At 44.1% G+C, this 17,744-nt stretch overlaps 1 protein-coding gene across 1 annotated transcript; it reads left to right on the top strand.

Annotated features, from left to right (window-relative positions):
- Window positions 1-6,555: 6,555 nt before the first annotated feature.
- LOC102536160 (probable ribonuclease ZC3H12C) lies at window positions 6,556-17,379 on the top strand. The gene is made up of 5 exons (XM_072953820.1): window positions 6,556-6,560; window positions 7,937-8,076; window positions 12,555-12,789; window positions 15,215-15,321; window positions 15,956-17,379. Exons 1-5 carry the CDS (start codon window positions 6,556-6,558, stop codon window positions 17,350-17,352), a joined length of 1,884 nt encoding a protein of 627 aa, XP_072809921.1. The 3' UTR covers window positions 17,353-17,379.
- Window positions 17,380-17,744: the final 365 nt, after the last annotated feature.

Here is a 17,744-nt window from a genome sequence, read left to right as displayed (position 1 = left end):
GGAAATGAGATCACTGGAAGAAGACTCCTTATTTCTCCCTTTTTTTTTTTTTTAATGCCATGAAAAGAATCAAAAAGAAGCAGTCTCCTCTAGCAGATGCCTGTATTCCCTTCTCAGGTTTCTCCATGTGTTTTGACTGCTGCTCATGTTACTATGGGAAGATAACAGTTATAATTCTAAAGTAACCTTTCCTGTCCTGTGGTTACCCTGGTCAATAATGTGTGTATATTTATAATTTAACACCGTATCGTACATGAAATTGTACTTCCTAGATGTGGCAGGTGGAATGGTTCACCCATTGTCCTCTTTTGGGTCCTGTATTGAGTCAAACTACATTAAAATATGTGGTTCGCTGAATTTTTCTGTCCATTACAAACCACACATTTGTAATCTATTGACCATCACAGTGACTAAGTAAATTAATGGCACATAATAAACAAGTGTAGCTCAGTTCTCCAGTGGGACGTGGATATGGTGGTGTTAAAAGATACGGCAAACATCCTATTAGTTTGAGTGCTTATGGAATTGCCCTTTGTCAAAGGATGGTAGAATCATTGGGCTTTTCAAATTTGTGACAGGGGTATATATGAATAAATTAAAGATAATCCCATTAGATATGAGACAGACTGAATTTACAGAGTAATGAAAAGTTATGATGGTGAAAGTCTTACGAAGAATATGTTGGTCAGGATAATTTGTGTTCATCGTAGCTCCCCTTGGCTTCCAATTTCTAGTTCACTAGAAGTTGCATGTGTGTGAAACTCTGAGTGGGAGTCCCTGGATAGAAGTAATATGGCTGCAGTTACCCTAGTCCGGACCCTAGTAGCCCTTTTCACAGCTTGGTCTGTGATTAATTTCATCTCATTGTCTTGGGTAAGCACAACAATGAACACAGAAACCTGTTGGGGAAGTTGCAGTGACATAAATCAGCAGTCAGTTTCCCATGTGGCATGTCGGTTGCCACTGAGATTAGAAAACCTCTCATTCAAAATCTGACCCAGATCCTGGCAGACCCAGCGCATATTTACTCTCAGTGTAGGTAAAGATTGGCCCAGGTGCCTTCTCTCCCAGGAGCTCCAAACATCCTCTACCTGGGGTGCAGATGATCGTAGCCCTTAGTTTATACAGAAGGTCTCTTCCCAGCAGATTGACAGCATTAAGAGATGAGGGAGTGGCATATTCCTCCCACTTGAGGACCTGTTTGCTCAGGAACATCAGAGGAGAAAGATGAGAAAGGTTGTCCAGAGATGCTCACAACTTGTGTGTTTTTCTGGATGCAGGTGAAGCAAGAAAGCTCCGAAGAAATCGCAGAGCACAGGGTTTCGTATATACAAGAAAGGATAGGAGAAGACTAAGGCAGGAAAAAGAAACATAAAAGGCTTTTCTTTTCCCAGCCCTGAGGCCCCCCTTGTAGGTCAGTTTTGCTCATCAGTCTGCACCATTTGCCGGTTCTTTCCTGTCTGAGTTCCTGGGGTGGGGGCGGGGTGGGAGGCCTCCTGATGGGGGTGGTGAAGCCTCACAGGCTGCGTCCTCGGCACCTTCCTCAGCCTCTTGCAGCGTCGCTCTTCCCAGCGTCCTGTCTTTTCACAGCAGCAACGCACTGACTCTGCACCAGCACGCCATGCCTTGTTTGTTGGCAGCCCCTGAAAAGCGCTCCCTTTGTGAATAACCCTAGGCAGGTAGCGCTACAGTCTTGAGTTTCTTTTTGTCTTCCCCCTTCTCCATGTTTCCCCCCAAACTGGATTACTGTGGCCAGTACCTGAGAAACTGCCTATCCTTTGTCATACAGATGCCTTTTTTCCTGCTGGTGCTTGAATTCCAGCAACAAGGCTACCACGAAAGTGGAGAGGATTAGGGGTCTGCTCTGATCCACCCCTAAGTCCATCGATCCCCATTAACTTAGAAGAGGGCTCCATGAACCGCTGGTGGAAGTCACCGGGGGACGCAGGCAGCAGCGTCTCCCAGGCCACCTTTTGGAGAAAGACTTCAGTCTGCCATCAGGACACGCATCCAAGGATGGAGGGGCAGCCTGAGTTGCTGCAGGAGGTGCCTGGGGCCACGGTGCTCCCTCATGAGGGGGTGACCATTTGCCCCCATCAAGCCTTTTCGGTTAGTCAGGCAGTCATCCAAGGCACCACTCCAGGCAGCAGGCAGTGCCCATCTGCACACACAGGGCTGTAAACTAAAAAATGCTGTAGAAAACCTTGGCACATTTTTGCAGATCTTTTCAGGGCACTGGAAATAACTCTTAAGACGAGTATCAGCCAGAGGAAAGGGCTGTGGTAGTCTTGACCACATCTGATCCAGCCAGCAGCACTGGATAACTTCTGAAAGGCATCTGAGTCCCTGGAACTTCAGAGGGAGGGCTGACTTTCCTCAGTAAGTTGGTTGGATGGCACTGTAGTTTCAGGCTCGTTTTGCTGGTTAGTAGCCTGACTCCTTTGGGTTCCCCTTCCTTCCGAGTTATCAGGGCAGCCACTTGCCAACCTGATGCCTTAATCCCAGAACAGCCTCTCATCCAAATTTTCAGACTCCCAGTTCCTTCCCCTGAGTCATTTCTGCTTCCCTCACTGTGTTTTGCATGTTGAGTGTTACGGGGCTTCTCGGAGGTGGAATCCATATCAGATCATTCAGAGAACGTGGCAATTCGCCCTCTTCCAAAGGGAAGTTATCCCCAGGTCCTAAAGCCATTGGGGCCCATCTATCCAGAAGTCGTTGCCTCCCTCGAGGTCCCACTTTGAGGCAAAGGAGGGTGAAGGGGAATTGGAGGGGCCATAGCAGAGAAGGGTTGAGAACCTGGAGAAAGAAGAAAAGCACATTCAGTTTCTTAAACTCTTCCTTCCGTGTTTTAATTCATTCTGTATGGCTGTCAGTTCATTCCTTCATCTGTCTCCTGAGATCCAGAGATACCAGTAGTCCTTTTCTAAAAATCTGTAGTAAGTATACCAGTTTGTCTACTTCAAATGAGCCTTCCTCTGGCCACTGCAAAGCAGAATTTTTATAAACGTGTCTATTCCAAACATGACAGTAAAATCAGCCTTTTAAAAGAGACCTGCTGGCAGGCTCCTTGTATTTTTCTTCATTAAAGCCAACATTGAATCACATGCAACCTCCAAGTCTGCGTTACCCATTTTGCTCAATAGTAACTCCGAATTTGCAGTGAGAGTTTGGCATTTTCCCTGGGAACCCAAACCCACTCAGCCAAAGGACACTTTCAGCAAACACTCAAGGTCTCCTGTGTAATCAGCAGTGGCCACAAATCTGCTAACAAATTCACCAGCAGCAGGACTCACTTGAGGTATAACGTCCTTATTGCCAAATTGTTGAAATAAAAAAGAAATTAAGGCCCAGAGGAACATGCCAGTTCATAAATATAGAATTAGCTATTTTTACTACTGAGGGGAAAAAGCCCTAAATGCATGCAGATACAGCCCGTAAGTGGCCACAGAACTATAATGAGTTTTCTTCTCTATTTATGTGGAATTAAGGCTTCAGTTTATAAACACCATCCTGCGTTTTTAGAAAACACTCAGCAGACAGTTAATTCGCACCAATAGCGACATTGTGCTCACTTTGATATCCTGTTTTTCGTAATTTTTTTTTTAAATCAGGCTGACTCTGTTCTTATAATCCTGAATCAGAGCCTCCTACAGTTATGTAGGACCTTATGTCCGGCCCAGCACACATGATTAGTCACATCCTTCCACACACCCCAGTAAGGTTAGGTCAGGGGCAGGCTCCCGCAGCCCTCTCCCAGTCTGGGGCTGCCCCACCTGCACTCTGGAGCCACCCGGTAGTTGTCCGCTCAGGCTGTTGCTGTTCCTAGGGGTGATTCTGGGCCTTGGCAGCTGGCAGGGACTTCCAAGACTTACAGCGGCCATGCCAGGGATTTCCTTGTCAGTTCATTTCTTTGGCCTGATCAGGAGAGAACTGGCTGGGAAAGTATCGGAGACACAGGGACCAACCCCACACATCCCCACTTGCCTGACTGCCTTCCCCCACACCCCACAGAAGAGAAGACGTTCCCCTTCTCCTTTGCGAGATCTGAGGCTGGGCCAACTGCTAATTGCTTTAAATCTGACTTCAGGTAACTATGGGGTTTAACGATACCTGGATGTGGAATTACTATATTTTAGAGAAAGCACGCCTTCGACTTTAGTATTGCCAAACTGCCCTCCTGGCAACTCATACCAGCTTACACTCCCACCTGTGATGGATGAGTTCCTGCTCTCTCACTTCCTTGGCAACATCTGGTGTTTGCAGTCTTTATTTTTTTCCAGTCTGATGGGTGTGAAGTGGTGTCTCACTTTGGCTTTAATTTGCATTTCTTCTGTTGAGCATCTTTTCATATGTTTGTTGGTCATTTGGGTTTCCTCTTTTGTGAATTCACTGTTCGTATCTATTGCCTTAAAAAGAAAAAACTGGTTACCCTTCTCAAGATACAGGAATGCTTTATGTATCCTGAGTCCCAGTCTTTTCATCCGTCCTGTATGGTGCAAATGGCTTCTTCCAGTCTGCGGTATTTTTATTTTGTTTATGGAGCCTTTACGTGCTCAAAGGCGTCCTTCTTTTCCTTGATTGTATGCTATTGTGTTTTCTTTCAGAGTTACTTCCCTCTCCTGCTGTGAACGTCTCCTGTAACGTCTTCTGAATGTTTTGCGATATTTTCAAAGTTAAATCTTTGCTTTGTACACAATTGGTTTTGTGTAGGTTATGAGATTTTAAAAATTCAGTTTTATTTTTTTTCCACATAAATAACCAATTGCCCTAGTACCATTTCTTAAATGGCCCATCTTTTCTTCATCGATTTATGGTATCACTTATCATTTATACACAAGTGTGTGTGTCATCTTAGGCTCATCACGTTTCTGTTTTTTAACCTTTGCCTGTACCTGACTGGATTTCTGTCGTTCCATACTAAAGTACTGGGAGCTAATGGAGAGGTTCCTCCTGCCTTGTTCTTCAGAATTGCTTCACTATCCGCGGCTTTTTGCTTTTCCATATTAATTTCAGGATCAGCTTCTCAAGTTCCATAGAAAACCCTCTGAGGATTTTTATTGGGACTTAAGTGCATGTACAGATTAGATAATTGTCACCTTCATAAACTGAGTCTTAACCACCCGCAAAGATGGCGTGTTTTTCCTTCCGTTTAGGCCTCCTCTTGTGCCCTTTAATACAGGTTTTCAGTTTTCATTTTCTCTATACAACTTCTGCAATATCTTTTCTTCTTTAGATTTGTTGAGGTTTTGTTACTATAACAAATGGGATCTTTTTTTAAACACCTTTACTGTGGTGTGGTTCCTGTACAGCAAACTACATGGGATCATTTTCAAAACTAAAAGTTTTAATTGGCTTGCTGGTATATATCAGCACTACTTTTTTAATAGCATGTTGTCTGTATGACACAGACTTCTGATGTCAGTGGGAATCTGTTCTGTGGCCTAGTACACAGCTGGTTTTCTAACTGTTCCATGTATTCTTGGAAAGATTTTCTCCTTCCTAATTTGGTGTGGAGCTTTGTGTATGTCCACTAGATCAAGCTTGTAATTGATTATTCAGTTATATATATTCTTACTAAATGTTTTCTGCTCCCCCTGCCAAATAGTTGGATTGTGGACTTGTTCATTTCTTCTGTTAATCCTGTGATCTTTTGCATCACTCACATGGACACTGGGTTCACCGTCACTACAGCTTCCTTGTGAATTGTTCCCTTTTTACTATTATGTAATACCTTTTTATCCCTAGTAATGTTTTTCCTTATAATATCTTTTTTTCTGATAGTAATAGAGCTTTGCCAGTTTTCTTTTGGTTTATGGTATGACTAAGGTAGCCATTAAGGATGCGTTTAGTTTCAAGTAACAGAAAACTTGACGACAGTTTCTTAAATGTTGGAGGCAGGGTTTTTTCCCCTCAAATAACAAGATGAGAGATTGATGTGGGTCCATGAAAGTTCGTATGTTTCTGTTTGCCGCTTGCTCGCAACGTGGCCCTTCTCCCCAGGAGGTTATGTGGGATGGCGCTAGGGCTGTGGGTGGAGGGGAAGGAGCAGATTCTGAGAACCACCTTTCTTGTCGGTGTTGCATATGGTACGATTCCTGTGTTAGCATCTGTGGGATCCATGTCCCGGGATTGTAAGTGGTTTGCTGTTTACACAGCTTACATTTCATGAAAGTTCTTTAATTAGAAGATAGAATCTTCTATTTCTACAGTAAAATATGATGGTTACTTTTACCAAATGAAGTCACCTGGAAGAAAATGCTAATGCAGTCCTCTCTTTAAAGCCAGAAGCAGTTAAACGCTCAAGTGTCAGTTAACGAAATGCCATTGGTGACTAGCAGAGCATAATACCCTTAGATTTTCAAAGCATTAATGCAAAATAAAAATAGTTAGGTCTTAGCAGGTTGGGTTTTGCATTTAGGAATAGTTAGCCTACTTATCCTGGCAAGAGATGATAACTATCATTTTCTGTAGTTTTTCCGAAGACTGATGAAATTTCACTATTTTCCGTGAAACCTAACATCACTCTGTGTCATTTGCTGGGATATTATCGAGGCTATGAGGTAACTCTTCTTACCTAGAAAATGTAACTCAGGCTCCCCTTTCCCTTATCCTTTTCTCTGAAACTTCCAGTGCATCTAATTTTACCTCTAACCTTGTCCCGGACCACTAGGACAGCTCTGTGGAGCATGAACAGTGTCTGTGGTTTGCATTCATAGCCTTCAGCATCAACAATGCAAGCTGGTCTATTTCTGTTTTGGCCTTCAAATATGATTAGCCATGTTTAGATGGTTCTGGTGCTTCCCATGGGACCCCTCGAACAATATATTAATATACCTAATGCTTGATTTGTGCTAAAAGTTAACAGAGCAGTTACTTACCTTATTCCATTCAGCCCTCCTTAGTCCCAAGAAATAAAGATGTTTCCTTTTTATATAAGAATGGGGCCTTCAGAGCTCAAACTGTTAAATAATGTATTGCATTCAAAGCAAGAGACTGTTTCTTTAAAAACATTAGAATTAGGGTAAGTGTTACTTTGAATTATTCGGTTAAAGTGCTCAAGTCCAGAGGCTGGTGCTAGATGAAAACTGAGTGGCTACACCATTAGTTGGGCATTGTTTTTTAGGCACTAAAACTGCTGATCCAATGTTGAATACCCTTTTGTCATCATTAATCCTTGTCCAACACAATATTGCTAAACCAGGTGTCTTTTCTTGGAAGGACATGGAAAGTATTCCTTGTATGAGATTAAGCATTGAGTTTCCCCTTTGAGAGCGCGTGTGTACGTTGTTTCACATTGGCCACCTGACAGCTGTTGTGCGTTACCTAAGCTTGGATTGAAATATATGCATAAGAACTCTTGAGAATGAAAAGCTTTGAGAAACTCGTATTTCAGTGTTTTTAGAGATTTTTTTCTATATAACTTTTACATATAAATGTATATTTTTTTATTGAAGTGTAGTCAGTTTACAATGCTGTGTCAATTTCTGATGTACAGCACAGTGCTTCAGCCTTACATGAACATACATATATTCGTTTTCATATTCTTTTTCACCATGGGTTTCTACAAGATACTGAATATAGTATATGATTTTTTTACCTTTAGCTGGAATTGCTCCTGCTGGGGCTGACGCTTCTTTCCCCTATCCTCTTGAAAAGAGCTTGCATCTTAACTAGTTAACCTTAGCAGCTTCACATTTGAAAGCTCATTTTCCTTTATTCTCCACACAATAATCATCCCAATTTTCTTTTTCTTTTTTCTCAAAGATTTGTCCACTGCTCAGTTATCTTAATCCTTCCCTGAGCCATGAAACCCCATCTTCAATTTGAATTTCTTATCCCTGTTTTAATTATCTTAATGTTTCTGTTTACAGATTTGAATTAATGGAGTTGAATTTGGGTTTTGTTGTGTTTTAAGTGCTCTAAAATTATCTTTCAGCCATGGAAACAAAGAAGTGTTTTCCTGCCGAGGAATAAAATTGGTGGTGGATTGGTTTTTGGAAAGAGGCCACAAAGATGTTACAGTCTTCGTTCCTGCTTGGAGAAAGGAGCAGTCCCGGCCCGACGCTCTCATTACAGGTGAGCCTGTTACCTCCCGTGGGGACCCCTGCAGGTGTCTCCTTGAATAATATGTTTACCTGTTTCTGTCTACTCAGCCTGTGTGACTGCCACGTTCTCTTGGGTGGGAAGTAAAAGTTGTTTTTGAGTTTAAAAACTGTTTATGTTAACTAATAAGCAAGTAATCCTTTCTATGTATGCCAGTTTTTTGTTTGTTTGTTTGTTTTTACTTGGAGACTTCAAGCTTTGTAAAAATTCTGACCTTTAGAGACATGCTGGGCATCAGGAGACCTAGATTCAAATCCTGGCTGTGCCAGGTACTAGCCGTGGCACTTTGAGCGACACACTTGACCCTTTTTGGACTCCCATTTTCTCACTTCCTGTAGGAAGTTCGACTAGGTGACAATCAGATGCTGGCCACTGCAGATCAGAAAAGACCTGTGAGACCCTGGGGGTATGCTGTCTGGTGACAAGTAGAAGGAAACGACTCGATTCCAGTAAAGTCCCTGTATTTCGCATTATCTTGTCATCTTGAAATGTGTGAGCGTCAGACAAAGATGTTCCCTGTCACTGTTCATTATTGTTGCTGAACACTTTGCACAAGTTTCTCAGTCCGTATCTAGCCCATCCCCCAACTCTCTCCACCTCCAGCATTAACGAAAGCTGAGGAACCTGTGTGACGAAAATGCTTTTCAAATCAAAAACACATGGAGAGACCACCCAGCATGTACTTGAAGGGAAGATTATTTTAAGACTTTATTTTTATCTATAATTGTTAAATTAGCATAAGAATCCATAGACAAGTTATGGTGTGGCTCAGAGCCCTGGAATCAGACTCTAGCCTGTATAAACTGTGAAGTGGGAGAGGTGGGCTTAAGTCTGTCAGTGGTTCCAAGACATTGGATAACTTTGGAAAAAATATATGTATTTAGATCCTTATTTCACACCATATAGCAATAAATTCCAGGTGATTGAAGAATTAATTGTCAAATCTCTAGTAGAGATTATTTTTAGTTTTCGGCTAAGGAAGGTCTTTCTAAATTTAAAAATTTAGAAGAAATTACAAAGAGATTGATTTAATTGAATCAAAAGTCTGTATTTTGGGAAACTTTCTTCAGGAAGACTTTTTTTATTTGCCTAAGAAAAAATACAGTAAATTAAAAAGTCCATGTTCCTAACATATAAAGATCTCTCACACACTGATAAAACAGTAACATGGTAATAAGAACAGACAGCTCGCAGAAGAGTGTAAGTACCAAATAAGAGAAAACAAAAAAATGTTCAGCCTCATTAGTAATTATATAAATGCAAATTTAAACAATTTATTTTTCAGCCATGAAATTAGCAGAGATTTAAAAAACCTGGTAATACTCAGTGCCCCGAGGGAATGACTCCCACACTTCCGTGCAAACAGAAATCATGACAGCCTTTCTGGAAAACGGTTTGGTCTTGAAATGTTAATACTTGGGTCTGCTAGTTCCCCTTCTGGGAATACTTCCCCCAAAAATAGACGGAAATACAGGCAAAGATTTATGACCACAGTGACACTCAGTGTAATGTAACTCACAATAGAGAAAAAAGTGGAAAGAAACCATGCATCCACTAGAAGAGTGGCTCCATAAATTAGTATGTCTCTCTATGTATAGGATACACAGTATTAGAATATTTAGGCGGAGTTTTTAATGGTCTCAGGATGTGCTCTTTTACACAAAAGGCAGGCTTTACTATTGTGTGTGTGTGTGCAAAAATATACATACATACCTACGTGGACATCGAACGTCTCAGCAACAGAAGGAAGTAAGTGCTTAATAAACGGTTAGAAGAAAATATGCCAGAATATCGTCAGCAGTTGCCTCTGGGTCGTGGCTTTACAACGTCTTGTTTCTCCTTACTTCTTAGTACTTTTTCTTACTTGGCAAGTTTTTTACAGGAAACTTGGAATACAGCAATAATCGGGAGATAGATAAACTGAAAAAGAAGAAAACAGTATTGAAACATGTAAATGATTAGAAAGCTTCCGGCGCATGAAAGGAATGCGGGATCAAGAAAAAGGAGAGGCGGGGCACTCCGTGCGAGGCGTGGCTGAGCTTCAGCTGTAAAGCCGGCCTGCCTGCCGGTCTCTGGGTCTCTGGGTCGGCTCTCAGCAGGCAGCGTGCTTTGTAAAATGTGTGCGACTGTTGTCAGAGGCTGTGAGGCGTCTTCTCTCCCTGGAATAATTCTCTTGACTGAAGCCCTCACGCAGCCGATCCCTGGTACATGGAAGAGCCCAGTGTTTCTTCACTGTGCCAAAAAAGAGACTTGATAAGAAACATCTTAAAGTTCTCGGATTTAGGTTCAGACTCACGCTTTATGCAGTCTTCCATTGATTTAGCAAATATTTAACAAGCAAGCACTAAGCTGTGTATCAGGCACTGTGCTAGGAACGAGGGACTCAGTTAACTTACAGCGATACTGAACCCCTCTTTATTTAAGTCAGGATTATTGGTCCTAATTAATTATCGCTAATTATCTTCCTAATTAGTCCTTTTAACCTCCTCAACTGTTAAAGAAATGCAGATTAAGCAGGATTGTGGTGACTGCTGGGCCACCATCCACATCACCCCTCCAGTCACTCCCAGGATGCAGGCACATCCCATTCGAGTAGACACTCCCACAAGGAAAGTGCCGTGGATTAAGCCTGAACTCAGACAGGGAATCAACCGGAAGGCATCAGACTGTCCATCTTTAAGCAGCTTATGTGTCCATTCCAGGGACACTCATTGGGTATCTGCTAATGGATGCGCTTTCTGTGCTGAGTGCTGGTGGGTACACAGGTAAACGGGGTGCCTGCCCCCAAAGTGTTTGTCAGGGGACACACACAGTAGTTATCATGCGGTGAATCCTGTAGTTGAGACTGGGCTTTTGGTTTTGTACTGGTTTCCTGTGATTTTTAAAAAGAGGTCAACAATTTCGTGCGTCTGTTAAATGAACTCCAGTTGAAGGCCACGGTGTGTGCTGAGAGCTTGCGGGGCTCCGTGCCGGGTGCTCTCCCGGGTGGGAACTCACCCCCTCCTCACAGCCTGCAGGGCACATCTGAGGACACGGAGAAACGGGCTCAGTAGGACTGCGACTGCCAGGAAGAGAGAGTGGCCGGAGCTGGGACCGATCCTTGCGTTGCTGATTCTGATACCCGTATTTCTTCCACTTCTACTCTGCTGCTTTTCTAAGCCTTTTTCTGGTCTTAATGAACTCATTTGTCTGGAATGGCATGGAATCTGTACCATGTCACTCTTCCGTTCCCCTCTGCTCACACCAGCTCATCCTTCTGCTGTGGCTGTCACAACCCCTGCCCACCTAGTTTACAGGCTTGTCCAGCCCAGTAACTGAGGCCTCCTTGAGGAGAAAGCATCCTTCATCTTGGGGGCCATTGACCCTTAGCACCGTACCCAGCAGAGAGGAGGCACATAGTAATTATCCACTGAAGAGAGAGACTGAAAAAAAGTAACTCCAGTTAATAAGCATTGGGAAGTGAGCCCTTTTTTTTAAGTCATGACATCTGTCTGCTTATTCCTGGCACTCTGCACCAGAATTTACAGTGGTGGGAAGTCAGGGAGGGGGGGGCCACAGGAGGAAGAAGCATGGTGAGGAGAGGATTTTCATCATTAACCTAAACATGAACTCTAGCATCTTTATTTAAAATCACTAAACAAGGCTGTAGAGTTACCAAGTGCCGTTAAGAGTGTGCCAGCCAAAGAGAAAATGGGTATTCCCCTACCTGTCCACTTTAAAAAAAAGGCTGTTTTCCCCACATAATCACTCCTCATCTCTTATCCACTCAGTCCAACCCCCACAAGACTGCTGGCCTCTATTAGCACCTGCTCCACAGGACGGGGCCCAGCACAGTCAGTGGCCACGCCTGTGACAGTGGTTCATCGCTGCCCCCTCTCTCTGATATGTCTGCATCTTAAGACTCTTCCCTTTAACACTGCAACCTCTTCTGCTTTTCAGACTCTCCATCACATCCAGCAGGCAGAAAAACAGAACTACAAAATCATCAGATGTGGGGGAGAGGACCTGTTGCTCACACCTTAACCCAGCACAGCTGCTTTGTGAGGGTGGCGTTGCTTTGTTAGGAACTTGTAAGAGGCCCCATTCACCCAGCAGTGCTGGTGACTCCAGCTGTCACGCGAAGGCTTCATGTCATGACAATCAGATTGGCTCGGTCATGTTTAAGTTTTATGCTTTTAAAGTTTCTAAAGCTTTTAAAAGTTTTAAACTTTCTGCATTTTTCAAGTTCACTTTTTGGGCTATTTTTAACACCTGTTTTTATTGAGCATCCTGAAGAAAAAAATGTCACTGGGAGTTACAAATGTTGTAGCATCTACAAACTGGAATCACAGTCCCTGGTTAAATGGTCACATGCATCCAGCTCGTGTGACAAACACTCACATTGTAAGAAAGTTGCTGGACACACTTTGTATGTGTTTATTCCTGAAATTCTACCCTGATTATTCTTGCAGATCAAGAAATTCTGCGTAAACTAGAGAAGGAGAAGGTCCTGGTGTTCACGCCGTCCCGGCGCGTGCAGGGCAGACGTGTGGTGTGCTATGACGACAGGTTCATCGTGAAGCTGGCGTTCGAGTCGGACGGGATAATCATGTCCAATGACAACTACAGGGATTTGGCAAATGAAAAGCCAGAATGGAAGAAGTTCATAGAGGAGCGATTATTAATGTACTCATTCGTCAATGACAAGTAAGTAAAACCCCTTACTTACGGTAATACTGCTCCCCTGCAAGTTTAACCGCCCCTGGCGGCTGCTACAGAAGCCCTTTCCCTGCCACTGACCAGCCCTAAGACAGGTTTCCTCCAACCACTGACCCCCCTCACCCTCAGTGGGAGTCAGGAAACTGCACTCAGGCTTCCGGAGGCCCCGTGTGAGGCACAGGCTGCCCTCCACTCCCTGTCTCCTGCGGCTGCGTGAGTGACCCACAGCAGCTGACCGAGGGACACCGGCCACCCTCAGAGGATGCAGATGGAGAACGTTCTGACCGCCAGAACGCCGCCTTTCAGTGTCTGCCTAGAGCAGTGACAGCGTACTTAAATACACGGTTTCTTTTTATTGAGGTGCAGTCAGTGTACAATGCTATGTCAGTTTCTGGTGTACAGCATAATGCTTCAGTCATATGTGAACACACATATGTTCATTTTCATATTCTTTTTCACCGTGAGCTACTATAAGATATTGAGTATAGTTCCCTGTGCTCTACAGCATAAACGTGTTTATTTATTTTATATGTACCAGTCAGTAGCTGCAGATCTCAAACTCCCAGGTTATCTCTTCCCACCCCCTTCCCCCCTGGGAACCATAAATTTGTTTTCTACGTCTGTGAGTCTGTTTCTGTTTTATATACAAGTTCATTTATCTTTTGATTTTTTTTTTAAATTATAGCAATGTAAGACTCTAGTCATGATTAAGTCAATAAAATGGACAAATGACATGTGCAAGCGGGTCTCCTGAGAAATAAGTATACAGTTGATCCTTGACTAACACGGGGTGTAGGGGTGCCAACTCCCCCACCCCTGCACAGTCAAAGATCTGCGTGTAGCCTGGTAGCCGGCCCTACACACACGCGGTGCCAGCCCTGTGGTCTGTGTTTACTGGGGAAAAAACCCCAAGTATCCGTTGTGCACCTGCACCGTGCAGAACCATGTTGTCCTGGGGTCACTGTATTTACCAGTACGTGGGAAAAGCTCACCTCCTGATAATCAAAAATGAAAACTAAATCGACAAAGAGTATATTTTTTCACCCACTTAATTCACAGAATTAAAAAACATTTGTGCATATGCCTTATGCTGTTAAAAATATAAACTGATAGTTTGGCCTGGGTCAGCAGAAGTCTTAAAAATAGCCTCTCAAGCCAGTAATCTCATTTCTTGGAATATATAATAAGGAAAAGAGGAGGGCCAGATATGTTCATTTCTGTATATTTAGAACTTCAAGGTGCAAGGATTCAAAGGCAAGTAAAGGTACAACAAAGAAAGCTATTAAATTGCGATACATCTCCTGGTGGAATATTACTCAGCTATTTAGAATTATGATTATGAAAGCTATTGAGAAACATGGGAAATATTCATGTTAAAAAGACAAAGCATAAAATTAAAATTGTGTTTGTGTGCATACAGAAAAATGACCATGCAACACACAAGTGGAAAATAATTGTATTAAGATTGTGGGATTGAGTGATTTTGTTTTCTGTTGTTAAATGTTTAATGTTACCACATTGTTTTCATAATATTAAGCATCATAGTTGCTAAGTGTTATTTCAGGCATGTTGACACTCCCTTAAGAGTTCATGCATTATTCCCATTTTGTGGGTAAACACTTCGTTCATTTCATGTTCACACAGTGACATAGCTTAGTAGTAAAACTCTTCAATCATAAGTTCTTGACAATATTCATGCCATGAATTCTTGCTTCTGTTAGACACTCCAGACAAAATAATAAGTTTATTTCCTTCAGATTTTTTCTGTGTCAACTGAGAAGTACCTGATTACAGTGAGAAAAGAATGGAAGAGGAGTTAGACAGAATTGAATCTTGACGATGCCATAGATTAAAAAAATACTTCATTCATCTAAGCCTCGATTAGAAAAGTGTGTTCCTCTGTAAAGGGGAACTAACACGTCCAGGGGTTACCATTACGATGCGATGAAGTGGTATGTGTGAGGCGTCTGACGCGTAGCAGGTGTTCAGGTAGTTCCACCTTCCCTTCAGCCCTCCCGCCGCTCCCTTCTCTCCCTCAGCCTCTCCTGCTGCCGCCCCACCTGCTGCTTCCTGGGCTTAGTGTTTATCAGGCTCTCCTAAGACGTCACCGTGGTCATTCTCTGCAGTCCTTACAAAATCCCAAGACTGAGAGGAAGGAAGAACTAACTGGAACATGCTAGACTCAACACTTACTTGAATTAAGACAAATATAAATTCAGCTTGAAACATTTGAATTTTGTTTTCATGAAGAAAACCTGTACTTTTTTTTTTAATATGCCATAAATGTTGAATTAAAATACATGGATTAAAATTTCCAAAAAATACCTTCGGGTGAATAATCTTCACACTCCGTCTTCAGAATTAAATTACCCACCTGCTCCTTAGAGATAATGTTGTGTTATGTCCCCGACAGGTTCATGCCCCCCGATGACCCCCTTGGGAGACACGGCCCGAGCCTGGACAATTTTCTGAGGAAGAAACCTATTGTTCCTGAGCACAAAAAGCAAACTTGTCCATATGGTAACCTTCTTTATGAGTATTTAATACAGTATGTTGTTAAACTTTGATTATTAAAAATAAACACTTAAAATTTTGGATGGCATAGTATGTGGTTCTTTTGATTGTGATGAAATCTAAGAAAACATCTTAGGCATGAAAAACTGTTTTTACCGCGTTGGGTTCCATGCAAATGCATTTCCCTGAATTAAAACATGGTTCCAAAAGAGTCAGTTAATTTGGCACGAAGTTAGTTTTCAGGTAGATAAAAATGTGGCCTTCTTACATCCGGACGCACATCAGAGTAGCATGGTTTTGTCACATTACGGCGGTTCGTTGTGCTCTTCAGAACAGAACGTCCTGCCTGATTACAAAGTCGTACAGGAAGAGAAGGGGCAGGTAGGAGCTGGGGACACGGGTGTGAAGGGGTATTAAGCAGAAGCTCTGGAGGCGGTCGTGGCTCATCCAGCCGACTTTCCAGCTGCCCTTGGGAGCACTGACGTGGGGGGACTGCAGCGTGGCGTTTCTCCAAAGCAAGGTCAGGGTAGCTCGGAGCCCGGCCACCTTTGTTTCTTCCCCAATTTAAGAGAGTAGTGCCAAACTGATGCTTGGGCTCCAGCAGGACACTCCTTTGCCTAACTGGTCTTCCTCTTCCTAGGGAAGAAGTGTACCTACGGACACAAGTGCAAGTATTATCACCCCAAAAGGGGCAGCCAGCCCCAGCGGTCAGTGGCTGATGAACTTCGTGCCATGTCCAGAAACACAGCAGCCAAGACGGCCAGTGAAGGAGGGCTGGTGAAAAGCAACAGCATCCCCTGCAGCACCAAGGCCGACAGCACTTCCGATGCCAAGCGAGGTGCTCCAAAGAGGCAGTCGGACCCAAGCATCAGGACTCAGGGCTACCAAGACCTAGAGGAGAAGCTTCCCACCAAAAACAAACTGGAGACCAGGTCCGTCCCCTCCCTGGTGAGCATCCCGGCCGCTTCGCCCGCAAAACCCCAAAGCACTACGTCTCTAAGCAATGGCCTTCCATCTGGAGTTCACTTCCCACCTCAGGATCAAAGACCACAGGGACAATATCCTCCAATGATGATGGCAACCAAAACTCATGGAACGCCAATGCCTTATGAACAGTATCCAAAATGTGACTCGCCTGTTGACGTTGGGTATTACTCCATGTTGAACGCATATTCAGCTCTGAGCATCTCAGGCCCGCGAAGTCCCGAGAGGCGCTTCTCCTTAGACACAGAGCACAGGGTGAGCTCGGTGGCCTCTGACTGCAGCAGTGAAGGGAGCATGAGCTGCGGGAGCAGCGACTCGTACGCGGGGTACAACGACCAGTCCTACGTCAGCTCTCCGGACCCCCAGCTGGAGGAGAACTTGAAGTGTCAGCACATGCCCCCTCACAGCCGCCTTAACGCCCAGCCGTTCCTGCAGAACTTCCACGACCCCTTAACCAGAGTGCAGAGTTACAGTCTCGAAGAGCCAAAGTACCATCACAAGCCGCCTCTCCCGCATCTGGCGGTGCCCCTGCAGCACCCGGCCGTGGGCGCGCGGTCCAGCTGCCCCGGCGACTACCCGTCTCCCCCCGGCGCGCCTCGCGCCAAGGCCCCGCACCTCGGGCTCTCCTTGGTGGCCACGAGAGTAGACAGCATCTCCGACTCTCGGCTGTATGACAGCTCTCCCTCCAGGCAGCGGAAGCCTTACTCCCGGCAGGAAGGGCTGGGAGGCTGGGACAGGCCGGGTTACGGGCCGGACGCCTACGGCTACCGGCAGACCTACTCGCTGCCGGATAACCCCGCGCAGCCGTGTTACGAGCAGTGCACCTTCCAGAGCCTCCCCGAGCCGCAGGAGCCGGCCTGGCGGCTCCCGTACTGCGCCGTGCCGCCGGACCCCCCGAGGTACCAGGACAGCCGAGAGAAGGTTTACATCAACCTGTGCAACATCTTCCCGCCCGACCTTGTGAGAATTGTCATGAAAAGGAACCCTCACGTGACTGACGCCCAGCAGCTGGCTTCAGCCATTTTGGTGGAGAAATCCCAGCTGGGTTATTGAGAGATGATGCATCTTCGTGGTGTTTTAGTGGTTTTCTGTTCAGCTCAAATGCTGAGGGAGGTTTGCTACAATAGCACATGTGATCTCCTTCTCAGCAAGGAGGTTATATAGTGTCCATTTATGTGAAATACTGTATCATGGAATCTGTATGTACAGCCCCACATAGTGGAAGTATCACGGGATTGCTTTACATTCAAACTTTTTTTTAACCTTTCCTTTTTAAAGCTGTATTTCCTTGGCTGGAAGTTTTTCCAGTTTGATTTATTAGATGTGTCTGTGATCTTTGATATTAATCTTTGGTGCATCAGGGGTTTATATGCAGCACTTTTTAATCCTTGTTTCATGTTTTATTAACTTGGTGTTTTGTCTGTCAATTGCAAGCAATTCCAATA

Source organism: Vicugna pacos, chromosome 33 (genome assembly GCF_048564905.1).
Source record: "Vicugna pacos chromosome 33, VicPac4, whole genome shotgun sequence".
NCBI lineage: Eukaryota > Metazoa > Chordata > Mammalia > Artiodactyla > Camelidae > Vicugna > Vicugna pacos.
The sequence above is the reverse complement of the archived record's forward strand: the minus strand, read 5'-3'. Positions and strand labels throughout refer to the sequence as shown.